The sequence below is a fragment of the Procambarus clarkii genome, chromosome 71 (assembly GCF_040958095.1).
Source record: "Procambarus clarkii isolate CNS0578487 chromosome 71, FALCON_Pclarkii_2.0, whole genome shotgun sequence".
NCBI classification, from domain to species: Eukaryota; Metazoa; Arthropoda; class Malacostraca; order Decapoda; family Cambaridae; genus Procambarus; species Procambarus clarkii.
In genome coordinates, this window is record NC_091220.1 from 1,359,903 (window position 1) to 1,378,023 (window position 18,121).

Below are 18,121 nucleotides of genomic sequence, written 5' to 3' on the forward strand. Positions count from 1 at the left end.
AATAGCAGGATTGTTGTAATAATTAGCGCTGTGGGAGGTTTGATGCTGACAGACGGAGGGAGACAGCATCTTTTACTGACTGTGTGGCCACCTGTTATTGTTTGCATTCACCATACCAGGTCAGTGGTTCTCTATGGTGAACACAAATGTAGATACTTATATATAATGTGTGTATTAGTGTAATAACAGCAAAAGGATTATGCTGGGAGGAGCCATATGGGTGGCGAAAGTGACGTCGTCTGCACGATTTGTCTGGCTGTTTAGAGGGTGGCCACTATGCTCTTTGGGCGCACTACAAGCTTAGGTGTACAGTTACGGTGCATAAAACATGTAGATATTTATATATAATATGTGTATATAGGGTAATAACACTGCAAAAGGTATTTTTGGGGGAGAAAGTTTAGTGCGTGTGACCTTGAAATAGTGAGGGAGCCGCCATCTGTGTATAGCGACGACTCTTAGTGCCTGAACTAACTATATCAGCTTAGCTGTACAGTTGTGGTGAACAAAATATACACATACTTATATATAACGTCTGTATATAGTGTAATAACACCACAACTGGTATTGTTGGGGGAGACAGTTTAGTGCGTGTGACCTTGAATGAGTGAGGGAGCCGCCATCTGTGTATAGCGACGACTCTTAGTGCCTGAACTAACTATATCAGCTTAGCTGTACAGTTGTGGTGAACAAAATATACACATACTTATATATAACGTCTGTATATAGTGTAATAACACCACAAATGATATTGTTGGGGAAGAAAGTTTAGTGCGTGTGTTGAGGGAGTGGCAGCGAGTGGCTGGCTGGTGTGTGGCGGTAACTCCTCGTTGTTTTTCGACTCTCAATACCAACTTAGTGGTTCGTTATGGTGACCAAAACATGCCAATACTTATATATAACCTGTGTATAGAGTGTAATAGAAGCAAAACTGTTTGTTTATAGTTTTATAAACATAATAATTGAATCACTAATATGCACATCATACTTTTGAGTATAGCGATTATTAACCACTTTTATTATATAAATATATTACAATACACACTATTGAATAATACTACAGCAAAAAAACTAAATAAAAATCAATCAGAGATATTGAAACAATTAGGTAATAATATCTTTGCGGCAACTCCCATCTGTCAACGCGGGTGACGCTGACCGGGTCTGACGACCGCTCTGTCAACGCCCACTTTTTGCCAGACTTCCTCGGACAATTGCGCCCAAAATATGTCACCTACGATTTTTTTTTATTTTTTCCATGCTCCGGGGACACAAATTAACATGTTTAAAAGACGAAAAAAAAATTTTGAATTTTTTTTTTTCTTGCGCACAGGGGTGTAAATGTCCCAAGGACCCCTGAGCAGTGTAAGGGTTAAGGGTCTGAGCTGTGGTGCAGTGGGCTAAAGGCGTACCAGTTATGCCAGTTGCTGTAAGGCTTCTGTGCTGGCTAGGGTTCGAATCTCCTGGTGGGAAAGTGTTCTAAGGTTGTATAATCTCTCTTGCGTGTTTAGGCAAGTTGTGCATTAAGCATAGACACAGAGTTCTCCCATATTACCAGGAATTTGATGAAAGAATGTGACTAGCTCCTCACTATGCTCTAGTTGCCCTTGGGAGGTGGTGATCTCTGGAGGTGAAATACTCCGAAGTTACCATCTCTATTAAGGGTCTGAGCTGTGGTGCAGTAGGATAAAGGCGTACCAGTTTGCCAGTTGATGTAAGGCTTCTGTGCTGGCTAGAGTTCGAATCTCCTGGTGGGAAAGTATTCTAACGTTGTATAATCTCTCTTGCATGTTTAGGCAAGTTATGCATTAAGCATAGACACAGAGTTCTCCCATATTAACAGGAATTTGATGAAAGAACATGAGTAGCTCCTCACTTTGCTCTCGTTGCCCTTGGGAGATGGTGATCTTTGGAGGAGAAATACTCCGAAGTTACCATCTCTTTTAAGGGTCTGAGCTGTGGTGCAGTGGGTTAAAGGCATACCAGTTATGCCAGTTGCTGTAAGGCTTCTGTGCTGGGTAGGGTTCGAATCTCCTGGTGGGAAAGTGTTCTAATGTTGAATAATCTCACTTGCGTGTTTAGGCAAGTTGTGCATTAAGCATAGACACAGAGTTCTCCCATATTAACAGGAATTTGATGAAAGAACGTGAGTAGCCCCTCACTATGCTCTCGTTGCCCTTGGGAGATGGTGATCTTTGGAGGTGAAATACTCCGAAGTTACCATCTCTTTTAAGGGTCTGAGCTGTGGTACAGTGGGTTAAAGACATACCAGTTATGCCAGTTGCTGTAAGGCTTCTGTGCTGGCTAGGGTTCGAATCTCCTGGTGGGAAAGTGTTCTAAGGTTGTATAATCTCTCTTGCGTGTTTAGGCAAGTTGTGCATTAAGCATAGACACAGAGTTCTCCCATATTACCAGGAATTTGATGAAAGAATGTGACTAGGTCCTCACTATGCTCTAGTTGCCCTTGGGAGGTGGTGATCTCTGGAGGTGAAATACTCCGAAGTTACCATCTCTATTAAGGGTCTGAGCTGTGGTGCAGTAGGATAAAGGCGTACCAGTTTGCCAGTTGATGTAAGGCTTCTGTGCTGGCTCGAGTTCGAATCTCCTGGTGGGAAAGTATTCTAAGGTTGTATAATCTCTCTTGCGTGTTTAGGCAAGTTGTGCATTAAGCATAGACACAGAGTTCTCCCATATTACCAGGAATTTGATGAAAGAATGTGACTAGCTCCTCACTATGCTCTAGTTGCCCTTGGGAGGTGGTGATCTCTGGAGGTGAAATACTCCGAAGTTACCATCTCTATTAAGGGTCTGAGCTATGGTGCAGTAGGATAAAGGCGTACCAGTTTGCCAGTTGATGTAAGGCTTCTGTGCTGGCTAGAGTTCGAATCTCCTGGTGGGAAAGTATTCTAAGGTTGTATAATCTCTCTTGCGTGTTTAGGCAGGTTATGCATTAAGCATAGAGACAGAGTTCTCCCATATTAACAGGAATTTGTTGAAAGAACGTGAGTAGGCTCTCACTATGCTCTCGTTGCCCTTGGGAGATGGTGATCTTTGGAGGTGAAATACTCCGAAGTTACCATCTCTTTTAAGGGTCTGAGCTGTGGTGCAGTGGGTTAAAGGCGTACCAGTTATGCCATTTGCTGTAAGGCTTCTGTGCTGGCTAGGGTTCAAATCTCCTGGTGGGAAAGTGTTCTAAGGTTGTATAATCTCACTTGCGTGTTTAGGCAAGTTGTGCATTAAGCATAGACACAGAGTTCTCCCATATTAACAGGAATTTGATGAAAGAACGTGAGTAGCCCCTCACTATGCTCTCGTTGCCCTTGGGAGATGGTGATCTTTGGAGGTGAAATACTCCGAAGTTACCATCTCTTTTAAGGGTCTGAGCTGTGGTACAGTGGGTCAAAGACATACCAGTTATGCCAGTTGCTGTAAGGCTTCTGTGCTGGCTAGGGTTCGAATCTCCTGGTGGGAAAGTGTTCTAAGGTTGTATAATCTCTCTTGCGTGTTTAGGCAAGTTGTGCATTAAGCATAGACACAGAGTTCTCCCATATTACCAGGAATTTGATGAAAGAATGTGACTAGCTCCTCACTATGCTCTAGTTGCCCTTGGGAGGTGGTGATCTCTGGAGGTGAAATACTCCGAAGTTACCATCTCTATTAAGGGTCTGAGCTGTGGTGCAGTAGGATAAAGGCGTACCAGTTTGCCAGTTGATGTAAGGCTTCTGTGCTGGCTAGAGTTCGAATCTCCTGGTGGGAAAGTATTCTAAGGTTGTATAATCTCTCTTGCGTGTTTAGGCAAGTTATGCATTAAGCATAGACACAGAGTTCTCCCATATTAACAGGAATTTGATGAAAGAACATGAGTAGCTCCTCACTATGCTCTCGTTGCCCTTGGGAGATGGTGATCTTCGGAGGAGAAATACTCCGAAGTTACCATCTCTTTTAAGGGTCTGAGCTGTGTTGCAGTGGGTTAAAGGCATACCAGTTATGCCAGTTGCTGTAAGGCTTCTGTGCTGACTAGGGTTCGAATCTCCTGGTGGGAAAGTGTTCTAAGGTTGTATAGTCTCTCTTGCATGTTTAGGCAAGTTGTGCATTGAGCTAAGAAACAGAGTTCTCCCATATTAACAGGAATTTGATGAAAGAACGTGAGTGCCCCTCACTATGCTCTCGTTGCCCTTGGGAGATGGTGATCTTTGGAAGTGAAATACTCCGAAGTTACCATCTCTTTTAAGGGTCTGAGCTGTGGTGCAGTGGGTTAAAGGCATACCAGTTATGCCAGTTGCTGTAAGGCTTCTGTGCTGGGTAGGGTTCGAATCTCCTGGTGGGAAAGTGTTCTAAGGTTGTATAATCTCACTTGCGTGTTTAGGCAAGTTGTGCATTAAGCATAGACTCAGAGTTCTCCCATATTAACAGGAATTTGATGAAAGAACGTGAGTAGCCCCTCACTATGCTCTCGTTGCCCTTGGGAGATGGTGATCTTTGGAGGTGAAATACTCCGAAGTTACCATCTCTTTTAAGGGTCTGAGCTGTGGTACAGTGGGTTAAAGACATACCAGTTATGCCAGTTGCTGTAAGGCTTCTGTGCTGGCTAGGGTTCGAATCTCCTGGTGGGAAAGTGTTCTAAGGTTGTATAATCTCTCTTGCGTGTTTAGGCAAGTTGTGCATTAAGCATAGACACAGAGTTCTCCCATATTACCAGGAATTTGATGAAAGAATGTGACTAGCTCCTCACTATGCTCTAGTTACCCTTGGGAGGTGGTGATCTCTGGAGGTGAAATACTCCGAAGTTACCATCTCTATTAAGGGTCTGAGCTGTGGTGCAGTAGGATAAAGGCGTACCAGTTTGCCAGTTGATGTAAGGCTTCTGTGCTGGCTAGAGTTCGAATCTCCTGGTGGGAAAGTATTCTAAGGTTGTATAATCTCTCTTGCGTGTTTAGGCAAGTTATGCATTAAGCATAGACACAGAGTTCTCCCATATTAACAGGAATTTGATGAAAGAACATGAGTAGCTCCTCACTATGCTCTCGTTGCCCTTGGGAGATGGTGATCTTTGGAGGAGAAATACTCCGAAGTTACCATCTCTTTTAAGGGTCTGAGCTGTGTTGCAGTGGGTTAAAGGCATACCAGTTATGCCAGTTGCTGTAAGGCTTCTGTGCTGACTAGGGTTCGAATCTCCTGGTGGGAAAGTGTTCTAAGGTTGTATAGTCTCTCTTGCATGTTTAGGCAAGTTGTGCATTGAGCATAGAAACAGAGTTCTCCCATATTAACAGGAATTTGATGAAAGAACGTGAGTGCCCCTCACTATGCTCTCGTTGCCCTTGGGAGATGGTGATCTTTGGAAGTGAAATACTCCGAAGTTACCATCTCTTTTAAGGGTCTGAGCTGTGGTGCAGTGGGTTAAAGGCATACCAGTTATGCCAGTTGCTGTAAGGCTTCTGTGCTGGGTAGGGTTCGAATCTCCTGGTGGGAAAGTGTTCTAAGGTTGTATAATCTCACTTGCGTGTTTAGGCAAGTTGTGCATTAAGCATAGACACAGAGTTCTCCCATATTAACAGGAATTTGATGAAAGAACGTGAGTAGCCCCTCACTATGCTCTCGTTGCCCTTGGGAGATGGTGATCTTTGGAGGTGAAATACTCCAAAGATACCATCTCTTTTAAGGGTCTGAGCTGTGGTACAGTGGGTTAAAGACATACCAGTTATGCCAGTTGCTGTAAGGCTTCTCTGCTGGCTAGGGTTCGAATCTCCTGGTGGGAAAGTGTTCTAAGGTTGTATAATCTCTCTTGCGTGTTTAGGCAAGTTGTGCATTAAGCATAGAAACAGAGTTCTCCCATGTTAACAGGAATTTGATGAAAGAACGTGAGTGCCCCTCTCTATGCTCTCGTTGCCCTAGGGAGATGGTGATCTTTGGAAGTGAAATATTCCGAAGTTACCATCTCTTTTAAGGGTCTGAGCTGTGGTGCAGTGGGTTTAAGACGTACCAGTTATGCCAGTTGCTGTAAGGCTTCTGTGCTGGCAAGGGTTCGAATCTCCTGGTGGGAAAGTGTTCTAAGGTTGTATAATCTCTCTTGTGTATTTAGGCAAGTTGTGCATTAAGCATAGACACAAGAGTTCTCACATATTAACAGGAATTTGATGAAAGAACGTGATTAGCCTGTCACTATGCTCTAGTTGCCCTTGGGAGATGGTGATCTTTGAAGGTGAAATACTCTGAAGTTACCATCTCTTTTAAAGGTCTGAGCTGTGGTGCAGTGGGTTAAAGGCATACCAGTTATGCCAGTTGCTGTAAGGCTTCTGTGCTGGGTAGGGTTCGAATCTCCTGGTGGGAAAGTGTTCTAAGGTTGTATAATCTCTCTTGCCTGTTTAGGCAAGTTGTGCATTAAGCATTTCCCACCAGGAGTTCTCCCATATTAACAGGAATTTGATGAAAGAATGTGAGTAGCCCCTCACTATGCTCTAGTTGCCCTTGGGAGGTGGTGATCTCTGGAGGTGAAATACTCCGAAGTTACCATCTCTTTTAAGGGTCTGAGCTGTGATGCAGTAGGATAAAGGCGTACCAGTTTGCCAGTTGCTGTAAGGCTTCTGTGCTGGCTAGAGTTCGAATTTCCTAGTGGGAAAGTGTTCTAAGGTTGTATAATCTCTCTTGCGTGTTTAGGCAAGTTGTGCATTAAGCATAGACACAGAGTTCTCCCATATTAATAGGAATTTGATGAAAGAACGTGAGTAGCTCCTCACTATGTTCTCGTTGCCTTTGGGAGATGGTGATCTTTGGAGGAGAAATACTCCGAAGTTACCATCTCTTTTAAGAGTCTGAGCTGTGGTGCAGTGGGTTAAAGGCATACCAGTTATACCAGTTGCTGTAAGGCTTCTGTGCTGGCTAGGGTTCGAATCTCGTGGTGGGAAAGTGTTCTAAGGTTGTATAATCTCTCGTGCGTGTTTAGGCAAGTTGTGCATTAAGCATAGACACAGAGTTCTCCCATATTAACAGGAATTTGATGAAAGAACGTGAGTAGCCCCTCACTATGCTCTCGTTGCCCTTGGGAGATGGTGATCTTTGGAGGTGAAATACTCCGACGTTACCATCTCTTTTGAGGGTCTGAGCTCTGGTGCAGTGGGTTAAAGGCATACCAGTTATGCCAGTTGCTGTAAGGCTTCTCTGCTGGCTAGGGTTCGAATCTCCTGGTGGGAAAGTGTTCTAAGGTTGTATAATCTCTCTTGCGTGTTTAGGCAAGTTGTGCATTAAGCATAGACACAGAGTTCTCCCATATTAACAGTAATTTGATGAAAGAACGAGATTAGCCTGTCACTATGCTCTAGTTGCCCTTGGGAGATGGTGATCTTTGAAGGTGAAATACTCCGAAATTACCACCTTTTTTAAGGGTCTGAGCTGTGGTGCAGTGGGCTAAAGGCGTACCAGTTATGCCAGTTGCTGTAAGGCTTCGGTGCTGGCTAGGGTTCGAATCTCCTGGTGGGAAAGTGTTCTAAGGTTGTATAATCTCTCTTGCGTGTTTAGGCAAGTTGTGCATTAAGCATAGACACAGAGTTCTCCCATATCAACAGGAATTTGATGAAAGAACGTGAGTAGGCTCTCACTATGCTCTCGTTGCCCTTGGGAGATGGTGATCTTTGGAGGTGAAATACTCCGAAGTTACCATCTCTTTTAAGGGTCTGAGCTGTGGTGCAGTGGGTTAAAGGCGTACCAGTTATGCCATTTGCTGTAAGGCTTCTGTGCTGGCTAGGGTTCAAATCTCCTGGTGGGAAAGTGTTCTAAGGTTGTATAATCTCGCTTGCGTGTTTAGGCAAGTTGTGCACTAAGCATAGACACAGAGTTCTCCCATATTAACAGGAATTTGATGAAAGAACGTGATTAGCCAATCACTATGCTCTAGTTGCCCTTGGGAGATGGTGATCTTTGAAGGTGAAATACTCCAAAGTTGCCATTTCTTTTAAAGGTCTGAGCTGTGGTGCAGTGGGCTAAAGGCGTACCAGTTATGCCAGTTGCTGTAATGCTTCTGTGCTGGCTACGGGTTCGAATCTCCTGGTGGGAAAGTGTTCTAAGGTTGTATAATCTCTCTTGCCTGTTTAGGCAAGTTGTGCATTAAGCATAGACACAGAGTTCTCCCATATTAACAGGAATTTGATGAAAGAACGTGAGTAGCCCCTCACTATGGTCTCGTTGCCCTTGGGAGATGGTGATCTTTGGAGGAGAAATACTCCGAAGTTACCATCTCTTTTAAAGGTCTGAGCTGTGGTGCAGTGGGTTAAAGGCATACCAGTTATGCCAGTTGCTGTAAGGTTTCTGTGCTGGCTAGGGTTCGAATCTCCTGGTGGGAAAGTGTTCTAAGGTTGTATAATCTCTCTTGCATGTTTAGGCAAGTTGTGCATTGAGCATAGAAACAGAGTTCTCCCATATTAACATTAATTTAATGAAAGAACATGAGTGCCCCTCACTATGCTCTCATTGCCCTTGGGAGATGGTGATCTTTGGAAGTGAAATACTCCGAAGTTACCATCTCTTTTAAGGGTCTGAGCTGTGGTGCAGTAGGATAAAGGCGTACCAGTTTGCCAGTTGCTGTAAGGCTTCTGTGCTGGCTAGAGTTCGAATCTCCTGGTGGGAAAGTGTTCTAAGGTTGTATAATCTCTCTTGCGTGTTTAGGCAAGTTGTGCATTAAGCATAGACACAGAGTTCTCCCATATTAACAGGAATTTGATGAAAGAACATGAGTAGCTCCTCACTATGCTCTCGTTGCCCTTGGGAGATGGTGATCTTTGGAGGAGAAATACTCCGAAGTTACCATCTCTTTTAAGGGTCTGAGCTGTGGTGCAGTGGGTTAAAGGCATACCAGTTATGCCAGTTGCTGTAAGGCTTCTGTGCTGGCTAGGGTTCGAATCTCCTGATGGGAAAGTGTTCTAAGGTTGTATAATCTCTCTTGCATGTTTAGGCAAGTTGTGCATTGAGCATAGAAACAGAGTTCTCCCATATTAACATTAATTTGATGAAAGAACGTGAGTGCCCCTCACTATGCTCTCGTTGCCCTTGGGAGATGGTGATCTTTGGAAGTGAAATACTCCGAAGTTACCATCTCTTTTAAGGGTCTGAGCTGTGGTGCAGTAGGATAAAGGCGTAATAGTTTGCCAGTTGCTGTAAGGCTTCTGTGCTGGCTAGAGTTCGAATCTCCTGGTGGGAAAGTGTTCTAAGGTTGTATAATCTCTCTTGCATGTTTAGGCAAGTTGTGCAGTAAGCATAGACACAGAGTTCTCCCATATTAACAGGAATTTGATGAAAGAACGTGAGTAGCTCCTCACTATGCTCTCGTTGCCCTTGGGAGATGGTGATCTTTGGAGGAGAAATACTCCGAAGTTACCATCTCTTTTAAGGGTCTGAGCTGTGGTGCAGTGGGTTAAAGGCATACCAGTTATGCCAGTTGCTGTAAGGCTTCTGTGCTGGCTAGGGTTCGAATCTCCTGGTGGGAAAGTGTTCTAAGGTTGTATAATCTCTTTTGCATGTTTAGGCAAGTTGTGCATTGAGCATAGAAACAGAGTTCTCCCATATTAACAGGAATTTGATGAAAGAACGTGAGTGCCCCTCACTATGCTCTTGTTGCCCTTGGGAGATGGTGATCTTTGGAAGTGAAATACTCCGAAGTTACCATCTCTTTTAAGGGTCTGAGCTGTGGTGCAGTGGGTTAAAGGCATACCAGTTATGCCAGTTGCTGTAAGGCTTCTGTGCTGGCTAGGGTTCGAATCTCCTGGTAGGAAAGTGTTCTAAGGTTGTATAATCTCTCTTGCGTGTTTAGGCAAGTTGTGCATTAAGCATATACACAGAGTACTCCCATATTAACAGGAATTTGATGAAAGAACGTGAGTAGCCCCTCACTATGCTCTCGTTGCCCTTGGGAGATGGTGATCTTTGGAGGTGAAATACTCCGAAGTTACCATCTCTTTTAAGGGTCTGAGCTGTGGTACAGTGGGTTAAAGACATACCAGTTATGCCAGTTGTTGTAAGGCTTCTGTGCTGGCAAGGGTTCGAATCTCCTGGTGGGAAAGTGTTCTAATGTTGTACAATCTCTCTTGCATGTTTAGGCAAGTTGTGCATTAAGCATAGACACAGAGTTCTCCCATATTAACAGGAATTTGATGAAAGAACGTGATTAGCCAATCACTATGCTCTAGTTGCCCTTGGGAGATGGTGATCTTTGAAGGTGAAATACTCCGAAGTTACCATCTCTTGTAAAGGTCTGAGCTGTGGTGCAGTGGGCTAAAGGCGTACCAGTTATACCAGTTGCTGTAAGGCTTCTGTGCTGGCTAGGGTTCGAATCTCCTCGTGGGAAAGTGTTCTAAGGTTGTATAATCTCTCTTGCCTGTTTAGGCAAGTTGTGCATTAAGCATAACACAGAGTTCTCCCATATTAACAGGAATTTGATGAAAGAATGTGAGTAGCCGCTCACTATGCTCTAGTTGCCCTTGGGAGATGGTGATCTCTGGAGGTGAAATACTCCGAAGTTACCATCTCTTTTAAGGGTCTGAGCTGTGGTGCAGTAGGATAAAGGCGTACCAGTTTGCCAGTTGCTGTAAGGCTTCTGTGCTGGCTAGAGTTCGAATCTCCTGGTGGGAAAGTGTTCTAAGGTTGTATAATCTCTCTTGCGTGTTTAGGCAAGTTGTGCATTAAGCATAGACACAGAGTTCTCCCATATTAACAGGAATTTGATGAAAGAACGTGAGTAGCTCCTCACTATGCTCTCGTTGCCCTTGGGAGATGGTGATCTTTGGAGGAGAAATACTCCGAAGTTACCATCTCTTTTAAGGGTCTGAGCTGTGGTGCAGTGGGTTAAAGGCATACCAGTTATGCCTGTTGCTGTAAGGCTTCTGTGCTGGCTAGGGTTCGAATCTCCTGATGGGAAAGTGTTCTAAGGTTGTATAATCTCTCTTGCATGTTTAGGCAAGTTGTGCATTGAGCATAGAAACAGAGTTCTCCCATATTAACATTAATTTGATGAAAGAACGTGAGTGCCCCTCACTATGCTCTCGTTGCCCTTGGGAGATGGTGATCTTTGGAAGTGAAATACTCCGAAGTTACCATCTCTTTTAAGGGTCTGAGCTGTGGTGCAGTAGGATAAAGGCGTACCAGTTTGCCAGTTGCTGTAAGGCTTCTGTGCTGGCTAGAGTTCGAATCTCCTGGTGGGAAAGTGTTCTAAGGTTGTATAATCTCTCTTGCATGTTTAGGCAAGTTGTGCATTAAGCATAGACACAGAGTTCTCCCATATTAACAGGAATTTGATGAAAGAACGTGAGTAGCTCCTCACTATGCTCTCGTTGCCCTTGGGAGATGGTGATCTTTGGAGGAGAAATACTCCGAAGTTACCATCTCTTTTAAGGGTCTGAGCTGTGGTGCAGTGGGTTAAAGGCATACCAGTTATGCCAGTTGCTGTAAGGCTTCTGTGCTGGCTAGGGTTCGAATCTCCTGGTGGGAAAGTGTTCTAAGGTTGTATAATCTCTTTTGCATGTTTAGGCAAGTTGTGCATTGAGCATAGAAACAGAGTTCTCCCATATTAACAGGAATTTGATGAAAGAACGTGAGTGCCCCTCACTATGCTCTCGTTGCCCTTGGGAGATGGTGATCTTTGGAAGTGAAATACTCCGAAGTTACCATCTCTTTTAAGGGTCTGAGCTGTGGTGCAGTGGGTTAAAGGCATACCAGTTATGCCAGTTGCTGTAAGGCTTCTGTGCTGGCTAGGGTTCGAATCTCCTGGTAGGAAAGTGTTCTTAGGTTGTATAATCTCTCTTGCGTGTTTAGGCAAGTTGTGCATTAAGCATATACACAGAGTACTCCCATATTAACAGGAATTTGATGAAAGAACGTGAGTAGCCCCTCACTATGCTCTCGTTGCCCTTGGGAGATGGTGATCTTTGGAGGTGAAATACTCCGAAGTTACCATCTCTTTTAAGGGTCTGAGCTGTGGTACAGTGGGTTAAAGACATACCAGTTATGCCAGTTGTTGTAAGGCTTCTGTGCTGGCAAGGGTTCGAATCTCCTGGTGGGAAAGTGTTCTAAGGTTGTATAATCTCTCTTGCCTGTTTAGGCAAGTTTTGCATTAAGCATAGGCACAGAGTTCTCCCATATTAACAGGAATTTGATGAAAGAATGTGAGTAGCCCCTCACTATGCTCTAGTTGCCCTTGGGAGATGGTCATCTCTGGAGATGAAATACTCCGAAGTTACCATCTCTTTTAAGGGTCTGAGCTGTGGTGCAGTAGGATAAAGGCGTACCAGTTTGGCAGTTGCTGTAAGGCTTCTGTGCTGGCTAGAGTTCGAATCTCCTGGTGGGAAAGTGTTCTAAGGTTGTGTAATCTCTCGTGCATGTTGTGTAATCTCTCTTAGGCAAGTTGTGCATTAAGCATAGACACAGAGTTCTCCCATATTAACAGGAATTTGATGAAAGAACGTGAGTAGCCCCTCACTATGGTCTCGTTGCCCTTGGGAGATGGTGATCTTTGGAGGAGAAATACTCAGAAGTTACCATCTCTTTTAAGGGTCTGAGCTGTGGTGCAGTGGGTTAAAGGCATACCAGTTATGCCAGTTGCTGTAAGGCTTCTGTGCTGGGTAGGGTTCGAATCTCCTGGTGGGAAAGTGTTCTAATGTTGAATAATCTCACTTGCGTGTTTAGGCAAGTTGTGCATTAAGCATAGACACAGAGTTCTCCCATATTAACAGGAATTTGATGAAAGAACGTGAGTAGCCCCTCACTATGCTCTCGTTGCCCTTGGGAGATGGTGATCTTTGGAGGAGAAATACTCCGAAGTTACCATCTCTTTTAAGGGTCTGAGCTGTGGTGCAGTGGGTTAAAGGCATACCAGTTATGCCAGTTGCTGTAAGGCTTCTGTGCTGGGTAGGGTTCGAATCTCCTGGTGGGAAAGTGTTCTAATGTTGAATAATCTCACTTGCGTGTTTAGGCAAGTTGTGCATTAAGCATAGACACAGAGTTCTCCCATATTAACAGGAATTTGATGAAAGAACGTGAGTAGCCCCTCACTATGCTCTCGTTGCCCTTGGGAGATGGTGATCTTTGGAGGTGAAATACTCCGAAGTTACCATCTCTTTTAAGGGTCTGAGCTGTGGTACAGTGGGTTAAAGACATACCAGTTATGCCAGTTGCTGTAAGGCTTCTGTGCTGGCTAGGGTTCGAATCTCCTGGTGGGAAAGTGTTCTAAGGTTGTATAATCTCTCTTGCGTGTTTAGGCAAGTTGTGCATTAAGCATAGACACAGAGTTCTCCCATATTACCAGGAATTTGATGAAAGAATGTGACTAGCTCCTCACTATGCTCTAGTTGCCCTTGGGAGGTGGTGATCTCTGGAGGTGAAATACTCCGAAGTTACCATCTCTATTAAGGGTCTGAGCTGTGGTGCAGTAGGATAAAGGCGTACCAGTTTGCCAGTTGATGTAAGGCTTCTGTGCTGGCTAGAGTTCGAATCTCCTGGTGGGAAAGTATTCTAAGGTTGTATAATCTCTCTTGCGTGTTTAGGCAAGTTATGCATTAAGCATAGACACAGAGTTCTCCCATATTAACAGGAATTTGATGAAAGAACATGAGTAGCTCCTCACTATGCTCTCGTTGCCCTTGGGAGATGGTGATCTTCGGAGGAGAAATACTCCGAAGTTACCATCTCTTTTAAGGGTCTGAGCTGTGTTGCAGTGGGTTAAAGGCATACCAGTTATGCCAGTTGCTGTAAGGCTTCTGTGCTGACTAGGGTTCGAATCTCCTGGTGGGAAAGTGTTCTAAGGTTGTATAGTCTCTCTTGCATGTTTAGGCAAGTTGTGCATTGAGCATAGAAACAGAGTTCTCCAATATTAACAGGAATTTGATGAAAGAACGTGAGTGCCCCTTACTATGCTCTCGTTGCCCTTGGGAGATGGTGATCTTTGGAAGTGAAATACTCCGAAGTTACCATCTCTTTTAAGGGTCTGAGCTGTGGTGCAGTGGGTTAAAGGCATACCAGTTATGCCAGTTGCTGTAAGGCTTCTGTGCTGGGTAGGGTTCGAATCTCCTGGTGGGAAAGTGTTCTAAGGTTGTATAATCTCACTTGCGTGTTTAGGCAAGTTGTGCATTAAGCATAGACACAGAGTTCTCCCATATTAACAGGAATTTGATGAAAGAACGTGAGTAGCCCCTCACTATGCTCTCGTTGCCCTTGGGAGATGGTGATCTTTGGAGGTGAAATACTCCGAAGTTACCATCTCTTTTAAGGGTCTGAGCTGTGGTACAGTGGGTCAAAGACATACCAGTTATGCCAGTTGCTGTAAGGCTTCTGTGCTGGCTAGGGTTCGAATCTCCTGGTGGGAAAGTGTTCTAAGGTTGTATAATCTCTCTTGCGTGTTTAGGCAAGTTGTGCATTAAGCATAGACACAGAGTTCTCCCATATTACCAGGAATTTGATGAAAGAATGTGACTAGCTCCTCACTATGCTCTAGTTGCCCTTGGGAGGTGGTGATCTCTGGAGGTGAAATACTCCGAAGTTACCATCTCTATTAAGGGTCTGAGCTGTGGTGCAGTAGGATAAAGGCGTACCAGTTTGCCAGTTGATGTAAGGCTTCTGTGCTGGCTAGAGTTCGAATCTCCTGGTGGGAAAGTATTCTAAGGTTGTATAATCTCTCTTGCGTGTTTAGGCAAGTTATGCATTAAGCATAGACACAGAGTTCTCCCATATTAACAGGAATTTGATGAAAGAACATGAGTAGCTCCTCACTATGCTCTCGTTGCCCTTGGGAGATGGTGATCTTCGGAGGAGAAATACTCCGAAGTTACCATCTCTTTTAAGGGTCTGAGCTGTGTTGCAGTGGGTTAAAGGCATACCAGTTATGCCAGTTGCTGTAAGGCTTCTGTGCTGACTAGGGTTCGAATCTCCTGGTGGGAAAGTGTTCTAAGGTTGTATAGTCTCTCTTGCATGTTTAGGCAAGTTGTGCATTGAGCATAGAAACAGAGTTCTCCCATATTAACAGGAATTTGATGAAAGAACGTGAGTGCCCCTCACTATGCTCTCGTTGCCCTTGGGAGATGGTGATCTTTGGAAGTGAAATACTCCGAAGTTACCATCTCTTTTAAGGGTCTGAGCTGTGGTGCAGTGGGTTAAAGGCATACCAGTTATGCCAGTTGCTGTAAGGCTTCTGTGCTGGGTAGGGTTCGAATCTCCTGGTGGGAAAGTGTTCTAAGGTTGTATAATCTCACTTGCGTGTTTAGGCAAGTTGTGCATTAAGCATAGACTCAGAGTTCTCCCATATTAACAGGAATTTGATGAAAGAACGTGAGTAGCCCCTCACTATGCTCTCGTTGCCCTTGGGAGATGGTGATCTTTGGAGGTGAAATACTCCGAAGTTACCATCTCTTTTAAGGGTCTGAGCTGTGGTACAGTGGGTTAAAGACATACCAGTTATGCCAGTTGCTGTAAGGCTTCTGTGCTGGCTAGGGTTCGAATCTCCTGGTGGGAAAGTGTTCTAAGGTTGTATAATCTCTCTTGCGTGTTTAGGCAAGTTGTGCATTAAGCATAGACACAGAGTTCTCCCATATTACCAGGAATTTGATGAAAGAATGTGACTAGCTCCTCACTATGCTCTAGTTGCCCTTGGGAGGTGGTGATCTCTGGAGGTGAAATACTCCGAAGTTACCATCTCTATTAAGGGTCTGAGCTGTGGTGCAGTAGGATAAAGGCGTACCAGTTTGCCAGTTGATGTAAGGCTTCTGTGCTGGCTAGAGTTCGAATCTCCTGGTGGGAAAGTATTCTAAGGTTGTATAATCTCTCTTGCGTGTTTAGGCAAGTTATGCATTAAGCATAGACACAGAGTTCTCCCATATTAACAGGAATTTGATGAAAGAACATGAGTAGCTCCTCACTATGCTCTCGTTGCCCTTGGGAGATGGTGATCTTTGCAGGAGAAATACTCCGAAGTTACCATCTCTTTTAAGGGTCTGAGCTGTGTTGCAGTGGGTTAAAGGCATACCAGTTATGCCAGTTGCTGTAAGGCTTCTGTGCTGACTAGGGTTCGAATCTCCTGGTGGGAAAGTGTTCTAAGGTTGTATAGTCTCTCTTGCATGTTTAGGCAAGTTGTGCATTGAGCATAGAAACAGAGTTCTCCCATATTAACAGGAATTTGATGAAAGAACGTGAGTGCCCCTCACTATGCTCTCGTTGCCCTTGGGAGATGGTGATCTTTGGAAGTGAAATATTCCGAAGTTACCATCTCTTTTAAGGGTCTGAGCTGTGGTGCAGTGGGTTTAAGACGTACCAGTTATGCCAGTTGCTGTAAGGCTTCTGTGCTGGCAAGGGTTCGAATCTCCTGGTGGGAAAGTGTTCTAAGGTTGTATAATCTCTCTTGTGTATTTAGGCAAGTTGTGCATTAAGCATAGACACAAGAGTTCTCACATATTAACAGGAATTTGATGAAAGAACGTGATTAGCCTGTCACTATGCTCTAGTTGCCCTTGGGAGATGGTGATCTTTGAAGGTGAAATACTCCGAAGTTACCATCTCTTTTAAGGGTCTGAGCTGTGGTGCAGTGGGCTAAAGGCGTACCAGTTATGCCAGTTGCTGTAAGGCTTCTGTGCTGGCTAGGGTTCGAATCTCCTGGTGGGAAAGTGTTCTAATGTTGTACAATCTCTCTTCCATGTTTAGGCAAGTTGTGCATTAAGCATAGACACAGAGTTCTCCCATATTAACAGGAATTTGATGAAAGAACGTGATTAGCCAATCACTATGCTCTAGTTGCCCTTGGGAGATAGTGATCTTTGAAGGTGAAATACTCTGAAGTTACCATCTCTTTTAAAGGTCTGAGCTGTGGTGCAGTGGGTTAAAGGCATACCAGTTATGCCAGTTGCTGTAAGGCTTCTGTGCTGGGTAGGGTTCGAATCTCCTGGTGGGAAAGTGTTCTAAGGTTGTATAATCTCTCTTGCCTGTTTAGGCAAGTTGTGCATTAAGCATTCCCACCAGGAGTTCTCCCATATTAACAGGAATTTGATGAAAGAATGTGAGTAGCCCCTCACTATGCTCTAGTTGCCCTTGGGAGGTGGTGATCTCTGGAGGTGAAATACTCCAAAGTTACCATCTCTTTTAAGGGTCTGAGCTGTGATGCAGTAGGATAAAGGCGTACCAGTTTGCCAGTTGCTGTAAGGCTTCTGTGCTGGCTAGAGTTCGAATTTCCTAGTGGGAAAGTGTTCTAAGGTTGTATAATCTCTCTTGCGTGTTTAGGCAAGTTGTGCATTAAGCATAGACACAGAGTTCTCCCATATTAATAGGAATTTGATGAAAGAACGTGAGTAGCTCCTCACTATGTTCTCGTTGCCTTTGGGAGATGGTGATCTTTGTAGGAGAAATACTCCGAAGTTACCATCTCTTTTAAGAGTCTGAGCTGTGGTGCAGTGGGTTAAAGGCATACCAGTTATACCAGTTGCTGTAAGGCTTCTGTGCTGGCTAGGGTTCGAATCTCGTGGTGGGAAAGTGTTCTAAGGTTGTATAATCTCTCGTGCGTGTTTAGGCAAGTTGTGCATTAAGCATAGACACAGAGTTCTCCCATATTAACAGGAATTTGATGAAAGAACGTGAGTAGCCCCTCACTATGCTCTCGTTGCCCTTGGGAGATGGTGATCTTTGGAGGTGAAATACTCCGACGTTACCATCTCTTTTGAGGGTCTGAGCTCTGGTGCAGTGGGTTAAAGGCATACCAGTTATGCCAGTTGCTGTAAGGCTTCTCTGCTGGCTAGGGTTCGAATCTCCTGGTGGGAAAGTGTTCTAAGGTTGTATAATCTCTCTTGCGTGTTTAGGCAAGTTGTGCATTAAGCATAGACACAGAGTTCTCCCATATTAACAGTAATTTGATGAAAGAACGAGATTAGCCTGTCACTATGCTCTAGTTGCCCTTGGGAGATGGTGATCTTTGAAGGTGAAATACTCCGAAATTACCACCTTTTTAAGGGTCTGAGCTGTGGTGCAGTGGGCTAAAGGCGTACCAGTTATGCCAGTTGCTGTAAGGCTTCGGTGCTGGCTAGGGTTCGAATCTCCAGGTGGGAAAGTGTTCTAAGGTTGTATAATCTCTCTTGCGTGTTTAGGCAAGTTGTGCATTAAGCATAGACACAGA

The 18,121-nt window shown here is 44.4% G+C and overlaps 1 protein-coding gene across 1 annotated transcript in view; it reads right to left on the reverse strand.

Moving 5' to 3' along the window:
• The window catches only part of LOC138356213 (pre-mRNA-splicing factor 38-like), a 46,066-nt gene that overhangs the window by 24,869 nt on the left and 3,076 nt on the right, over positions 1-18,121 (reverse strand). Inside the window, exon 2 of the mRNA XM_069311946.1 lies at positions 12,451-12,463. Within this exon, the coding sequence (XP_069168047.1) occupies positions 12,451-12,463 (13 nt within the window). The remainder of the gene's footprint in view (positions 1-12,450; positions 12,464-18,121) is intronic.